The sequence below is a fragment of the Anastrepha obliqua genome, chromosome 4, assembly GCF_027943255.1.
Source record: "Anastrepha obliqua isolate idAnaObli1 chromosome 4, idAnaObli1_1.0, whole genome shotgun sequence".
NCBI lineage: Eukaryota > Metazoa > Arthropoda > Insecta > Diptera > Tephritidae > Anastrepha > Anastrepha obliqua.
The window spans coordinates 43,527,742-43,536,256 of NC_072895.1; the positions used below are offsets into that span (position 1 = coordinate 43,527,742).

Sequence of the window (8,515 nt, forward strand, 5' to 3'; positions counted from 1 at the left end):
AGTTGACTTACGTGTTTTTATTGTAATATACACTAAATTTTTACAAAAAAAAAGTAATAATAATAAAAAATTAATGAATATTCAAAAGTTTGTAATATGAGCCGCTACTACATATGTATAAACAGGTGTATACTTTATAAATTGTCCTTAAGGGGACAGATACCTGTAAACGGCCATATTTTCCCTGATTTTCATTAAAATTATTTAAAATGAAGAAGTTAAAAAATTTTGTTTCAAAATTGGCAAACAGTTTATTTATTCTTTAAAATAATATAAAAATTATTTTTTTTATTTTATCCGTTTAAAATGTGGGCTTCTCAATCGAAGGGCATTGTAGCATCGGCGTCAGTGACCTGAATACAAAAAACCAAAAAGTTGTTTGTTTATTAATGTCATAATTCTATATGAATTAAGAATAAATGAAAAAACAATTCGCGGAATAAAGTGCTTCAAAAAAAAATGAATTTTGGGGCGAATTTTCCTACTATTTTTGCTTCGAAAAAATTATTTTTTCGAAAAATTATCGAAATTGTAAATTCACATTTCAGGGAGATCGGTCAATAAATTTTCGATTTCGAGTTCATCAATAGAGTCGTCACGGTTGACGACCTGTAATATAAGAAATACTTAAATTTACGTTCTAAAAATTTTTTGACATTTTCTTAAAGAATTATATTAACATTTTATAAAAACAAACATTTTTTTTTCGAAACTTTACAGGTATCCGCCCCTTAATGACATTTGGGTGCGCTATTTTTTCTGTTTTCTTTATTGAGTTGATATACTTGGTAATAAAAAAAAATACCAAACAAAAATTAACTAGAATAATATTTTTTCATCACATATTTAAGTGAATAATATTTCCTTTGACACACTGTAGTGATGTATAATAAAGCAAAAACTCAAGTTTTTTTTTAATTTACGAATAGGAACGCGCGTATTGCAAGTTTTCGAATTTGATTTGTCACTCCTATGATAGGTCGAGAGTAGTTTTCAAGTCCTGCCAGATAAAACCAATGCGTGGTGAAGACAGTTACATGAAGGTGCATGCACAGCTGAAGGTGGTGGCACGGGAAGTAAATGTAAGTAGTAAACAATCATCTGCCAACAAAGGAGATTTGAGCGAAACAGAAAGAATTTTGTGTGAAGAAAAAGTAACAATTTGTAATGTAGGCGCAAAGAAAAATCTTTGAAAAATATTATTTTTTTGTGCAAGTAACTTCATTTCAAATTATTGTGAAAACAAAAAAAAAAAAAAATTGGGGGCGCAACTTGAAAAATTCCGCTTTTTTGAAAATTAATGGATATACAAGAAGGGACCAAATTAATCATCCGATTTTGTTTTTGAATAAATTTTTTTACTAAATAAAAAAGAAAAACGCTTTTGCGTGATATTTATATTATATATTGATATTTACGCCGTTCATTGCTGGTACATATGTTTGTAAACCACAGCTGTCTAGTTCACCAGTTTCAAATATGATTGGCGTAGACACCATTTGCAAAAATTAGAAATCCTTTGATAGAGTGATTAATTTTGCGTCACTCTGTATAGTCCGCGATATGCAGTGACGGACCAAACATATTGAACTGAGTATCTAAATTCACTTAACATGGAAAAATTTAAATACAGTTTAGGAAATGATATGACGCAGTGACGAAATTCACGAAACGAACGATATCTGTACGAGCTGTGCGAAAACCATATCAAACTCACTATGAATGATTACAGAAGGCTATGAAAAATGCAGCTATTTATTGCCAGCTGTATAAACATAAATAATTTTACCTATTTGTGTGCGTTTTTTGAAAAAAAGTTTTGTCATTTTTAGTCATACCATACATTTGTGCTCAAAAAATACTAAATACGGATATCTCATTATGCGATTGAATTTAGTCAAAATGGCAAAGAAAAAACGTTCAAGTGATTTTGAAATATTAGTAATGCGTAATTACAAAAGTGGTTTACCACACAAATACATTGGTAAAAATTTTTGCTTACCCAATCAACAGCAAATTTAATTTCAAACAAATTTACAAAGTCCGCAACCGTTAAAACATTGCAATGCAGGAGACGATTACGCCGTACCACACTATGAGAATACACTACAATAGTAAATTATATGGATATCAGCAGTGAGCATATTTAAGTCCCTTAACTTAGTAGTAAGCAGTTCAACATCATCTTGGCTGGCCAGCATAGCATTGGAAAACTATCTTGTTTTCTGATCGAAGCTTAACTTGAAAAACTTGGAAGGATTGAGAAGAGTGCCCCGACCAAAAATAAACGGTTCGATCCTCGCTACTGTCATGGGACTGAAAAATATGAAAGAGGCATGGAACATAATGGTATGGGGCTGCTTTTCCAAGTACGGTACTGGACTTTTTCATCGAATCAATGGCATAATGGAAAATGTGATGCTTCCCTACACAGAATAGAATACTTTCAAGCGAATAAACGGGAAGGACTTTAATGACGATAAGAACAAGTAGTTGGAGGTAGCAAAAAATGCTTAAAGTGTCATTTCGAACAACATAATCGAAAATCTAATTGATTCCGTGCCAAAAAGATACAGTATTGTTTTACTTCAAAATAAAGGATATGCCATTAAGTATTGATGCTTATATTCAAGTTCAATATGTTTTGTTATATAGTTTTTTAATTTTGGGTTTCAAAGTGCAGAGATTGAATAAATGTATATTTTCGTTTATGAATTTATACAGCTGTACTTTTACTGAGTACTAGCCAGAGTCTCTGAAAGTATTCGATGTGGTACCAACTAGTGGTAGCAGAGGAAGAGGAAGACCTCCTCTGTGCTGGAAAGATCAGGTGGAGAAGGAGTTGGCTGCACTTGGTGTGTCCAACTGGCGCTGGTTAGCACGAGAAAAAAACACCTGGTGCGCTTTATTAAACGCCAAAATGGCGTTAGCGGGTACCGTGCCAATTAAGAAGAAGACAAAGACTTTTACTGACTTAATAATTCCTTAGAGCTGAATTTAGTAATATATTCAAAAAGCTACTGACTAGGTATCAGTTTTATATGTTTTGTCCGACATTTTATATTAACATCTCAACATTTTGACTAGTTTTGACTACCCGTTTTTTTTTTGAATATTCATTATATTTGCTTTGGAGTTAGCTAAAAGATATTTATCTAATAAAAACCATATATACACATTCAAGCGTCAAATCTTATAAAGAATGTAAGCACTTTACAAACTTTTCATCACAATTCCACAATTTTTATTTAGAGTTTCTAGAAAAATGTGTGGTATGCGGTTTTATAGCTTAATAAATTTTAGCTTCCATAAAGTTTAAGTTTAAATAAATAAATAATTGGCGCGTACACTTCTGTTAGGTGTTTGGCCGAGCTCCTCCTCCTATTTGTGGTGTGCGTCTTAATGTTGTTCCACAAATGGAGGGACCTACAGTTTCAAGCCGACTCCGAACGGCAGATATTTTTATGAGGAGCTTTTTCATGGCAGAAATATACTCGGAGGTTTGCCATTGCCTGCCGAGGGGCGACCGCTATTAGAAAAAATGTTTTTATTATTTATGTTTGCTTTCACCGAGATTCGAACCAACGACCTCTCTGTGAATTCCGAATGGTAATCACGCACCAACCCATTCGGCTACGCCGTAGTTTAAAGTAGCTAAAAAATCTTGTTGACTTTTTACATTTTTGCGCATTTTCTTCCTATAAAAAAACATTCGTGCATTTGTTCAAAAATTTGTAAGCTCTATATTTGTTTAAACCAACACAGCCTATTATCTATTAGAAGTAGCTGAAACCAGGTGCTACAAGAACTGGTGATAAGTACCAACTCAAACTGATTCGACTGAGCCGAACGATTACATAAAAACATGAGGCAAGATCATTGTACAGATCCATAAGTATCATAAAATTACTCTCAACTGGTCGTCAAAAAATGCCCACAACTGAGATCACCTGATCGCACTATTTTCTGTACAATGGTTGCAAAACAATGCATAGAAAATCGTGTTAAGGAGTCTAAAAAACGTCGTATCAATTTAGATATAATATTTCTCAATAAAAATTCATTATTATAGCTAAGAAATATTATATATTAAAAATATTTGTTATTGTGAATTTTCCAAGTCAAAGATATTATTTTGTATTTTTTTTCGACATTCTACTGTCTTTAATTCGACCATAAAAATTCTATTTTGGCGTATCGACCCTGCCAATACGTTCAAGTAAAAAGAGCAAGCACTCACGCCATCACACATTTAGGTGCCTGTTAATAAAATAGAAAGCATAAGAATGTTTTTACTTGTAATTTGTACAATGGATAAGGTCGCGTGATATTCAATTATTTATGTCCGGTCACATGTTGCAAATGTTGGCAATGTATATTTTAGAACACATACCCGCGGTATTCTCCAAATATGGAGACAGGATTTGGCTGGTAACTACTTGCGTTCTTTTAAATAAATTAAGAATTGTAGCTGTAAAAATTGTAATTGTCACAGAGATTGGCTAAATGTTGGGAAGGCCTATCCACAGTCCATATTTAAAATAAATGAGCTGCATAGAATTCTTTTTAATAAAAGCTCAAAACTAGAAAAAGACAAAAATTTTATGTTGTGCCCCCAATGCATATACATAAAATTTTTTAATGGCAAACATATACATATACATATGTAAGTGGGAATATTTTATTTTTAAGGTTACCATACGTCTATTTAAACGTGCAAATGGTTGGAAACCTTTTCTGTATAATGTCAATTTTGATGCCTGTAAGTTCTTGAAAAATCCCAAATCGAATCCAGTTGCCGAATTTTTCTATAACGTAATGAAGGAGTACAGCAACACGAATCATACATGTCCCTACGATGTAAGTCAAATTAAAATAAGTCATTTACTTTTAGAAAACATATAGTAAATATTTCTTAATTAAAAAGTTATTATTAATAAAGTGACATATATTGGGTAGTCGAAAAAGTCTTTTCGTATGACTAATCAAACTTCAACTCATTTTTTTTAATATTTATAATGAACTTTATTAAACCAAATATGTACCATTTTGGTCGACCACCTTTTGCCAATTTTCTTCTAGAGACATTATTCCATCAGTGTAAAACTTTTGTGGTTGCTCGGCGAAAGACTACGACAAGTAATTTTCACAGGCTTCTCTTGAAGCCAACTTTACTCCATTAAGGCAGTTCTGCATTGACCGAAACAAATGGTAGTCCGATGGTGCAAGGTTAGGACTATATGGTGGATGCATCAAAACTTCCCAGCCAAGCTCTCCCAGTTTTTGCCGAGTCATCAAAGATGTGTGTGGCCTTGCGTTGTCCTGATGGAAGACGACGCCCTTTCTGCTGATCAGTTCTGGCCGTTTTTTTTCGATTGCTTGCTTCAATCTCATCAGTTGTTAACAGTAAAGTGTAGAATCAATCGTTCGAGCAGGCTGGAGCAGCTCATAGTGGATGATTCCTTTCCAATCCCACCAAACACACAGCATAACCTTTCGAGGCGTCAATCCTGGCTTTGCGACCATTTGTTGAGCTTCACCGCCCTTGCACCATGATCTTTTTCGCACATTATTGTCGTATTTGATCCACTTTTCGTCTCCTGTTACCATTCGCTTCAGAAATGGTTCGATTTCATTTCGTTTCAGCAAAGAATCGCAGATGTTAATTCGGTCCGTTAAATTTTTCACAGACAATTCATGTGGTACCCAAACATCGAGCTTCTTTTTGTAACCAGCCTTTTTTAAATGGTTCAAAACCGTTTTATGATGAATGTTTAGTGCCTTGGCGATGTTATGGCAGCTTATGTGACGGTCCTGGTCAATCTTTTCCATAATTTCATCGACTTTTTCAACGATAGGTCGACCGGAGCGAGGTGCATCTTTCACATCGAAATTTCCAGAACGGAAGCGAGCGAACCATTGTTGTGCTACACGAACTGATACAGCATCGTCTCCGTAAACTTCACAAATTTCATTGGTGGCTTGCGTGGCATTCTTCCCTTTTTTATACAAAAATTTCAAAATATAGCGAATTTCTTCATTATTTTCACTCATTTTTGAACAGCTATAACTTTTTTTCAACTTCTCCGAATTTAATTTTTTTTTGGTTAAATGAAGCTTAAAATGTCACCTTTCTAATACCATATGATATGACACAATGTGATTGGTAGTACTGGAGATAGATGACTCCAACGACATCTATTGACAAAATACGAAAAGACTTTTTCGACTACCCAATATAAGGAGGCGCAAAATTAATCACCCTATCGGAAGATTTAAATTTTAATATGTCAATCAATATCGGTAATTTCAAAATAAAGATTTCCATCACTCAAAATCATTTTTTTATTTAGTAAAAAATAAGTATTAAAGAATAGTAAATAATAAAGTACAATAGTATTAAAAAAATAATTAATACAAAATGGATGACTAATTTTACGTCACCTTGTACATGCATATAAGTACAAGATGCCCCAATAAGACCACCATAAAAACGATGCGTTTCTTTCAAATACTCTGATGCTTTTACTGTAATAAAAAGGGTATGCATTGAGGTAATGTATGAAACATTTACGGCAAAGGCAGCCTGCATGTTTTCGTCAATTGTGTGCGAAAACTCGACTTTAGTGCAGAACTTTTTTTGAAGTGATTGGTATACACTTGTTTTAAGAAAAAAAAACAAAGAAAAATTGGTATCTCCGGCACACGTTTTCTCTTCAGTTGAATCATTTTGTTATATGTGGTACAAGTGGTTAAAAAAATTAATTTTTACTAAAATTATGCCTGCTTTATGCTTTAGAAATGCATTCTTTCAGCTACAAAATAAAATACAAAGGCAGCTTCTCGCACCAATAGAACCGAAATTATTAAATTTTTAATGAGCTAACAATCGAAATTCCGTAAAATTCCCAAATTTTGAACACCTACTTTTTCCAAAACACCTCAAATAAGTACCTCTAGTTTTTCGATATACATATTTATGTGTAGAGTTCATAAAAATGCTTAAGCCAAGTAAAAAAAGTGACGGTAATTTTTTGTACAAATCTGTCCGATTTGGCATTTTCTCACAGTTGTCACAAAAGCATTTCTTCCTTCGCGTTGCGATACATAACAGCTACCAAATAACAACGTTGTTCGATCGACACAAGAAAAAGAGTCCAATTAGGTGGTCTTAATGGGACACTCATTCGATCCCATCTGCAATATTTGTAATACATTTTTCTTTTTAATTTTTAAGTCAGTTTTTTTTTTTTAATTATTATCATTTAATTCTTCTTCAGCACGATTTAATTTTGGATAAATTTCGCCTCAGCCAAAACTTGGTGAAGTTACCCTTCCCGATTGGAGAATATGCTGTGGATACAGTTTGGTATGGAAACGGTGAGTTATGGGCCCGTATAAATGGCTCCTGCAAAAGTGCATGGAACGCATATGCCAACTAAAATTCGAGAAATCGTTAAATATTCAGCAAAATAATGTAAAAGATATTAAATTTAATTTAATTTTTTAAATGTAGGATATGCGTCTAATATAACCAAATGGATTATTTCTTCGTTTTGGTTTTTTGTTTTAGTTCAAGATAATAATATTTGCAGCTTGAAGTGTAGAAATTCGTGCAAAAAATTGACTTAAAATTAATTAAATACTAATAGGTGTTTTTTCCATAAAAAAAATTGGAAGCATTCATTTTATGGAGAAAATGCTCAAGACAGACATCAAAAATAAAATTCAAAAAATAAACCCGACGAGTTTGCACTTTCTTATATAATACCTAAATTCAATGGGTCATAAAAGTGCATACTCGATTTTTCTAATTAAAGTGTGAGAAATTTTGTTGAAAGTTTTGAGATTTTTTTTTAGCTTACACAAAGCTTCAACCTTGTATTTATAGAGTTTTCGTTGGAGAATGAACTATATTTTCATAAAAAATTAAATAAAAAAACAAATACATTTGCAAAATTTGTCAATAAGTATAGCACAAGGACAAGTTGAAGAGTTATATTCTCGATATTAATTCCACAGAGTACTATAGTATGTACCTATATATTTATTCAAGTCCAAGATTACGGTGTTTGACGTATAATGCGACAGACTTTAACTAAGTGACAATGGGAGGAGTATTTTTCATTCACAAATGCCACACTGAATTTGGACATCTTCTTTGGATGCGTTTATTCACAGATTGTTGGATATGGATAACAGATAGCCGTATTTCATTTTTAATTATACAAGTTTTCTATGGAGGTCACAAATCCAGAAAAACCATAATTCTAGCTGGGTCTTTAAGATTTTGCTCAAGAAACGGTTAGGAAGGCGAACACCTTTTGTAAAGAGTTTAAGTCTATTTTTTTGCATAGCTCGTTTTATCATAAGGCATGACAGCGATCTGGGAGCACAACAAGTTTTCCCTCGCAAATCTTACAATTTTGTAGAAAGTCGCGTAAAGACCTAATTCTTAAGGCTTACCACGTCAAACACGAACTTTGAAAGTTTGTCATATATCGATATTTCTATT

At 32.8% G+C, this 8,515-nt stretch overlaps 1 protein-coding gene across 1 annotated transcript; it reads left to right on the forward strand.

Moving 5' to 3' along the window:
• The first annotated feature begins 935 nt into the window (after window positions 1–935).
• LOC129245287 (uncharacterized) lies at window positions 936–7,461 on the forward strand. Its single transcript, XM_054883369.1, has 3 exons — window positions 936–1,082; window positions 4,693–4,860; window positions 7,281–7,461. The coding sequence occupies exons 1-3, from the start codon at window positions 1,017–1,019 to the stop codon at window positions 7,440–7,442; spliced, it is 396 nt and encodes a 131-aa protein (XP_054739344.1). The 5' UTR covers window positions 936–1,016; the 3' UTR covers window positions 7,443–7,461.
• The last annotated feature ends 1,054 nt before the right edge of the window (window positions 7,462–8,515 follow it).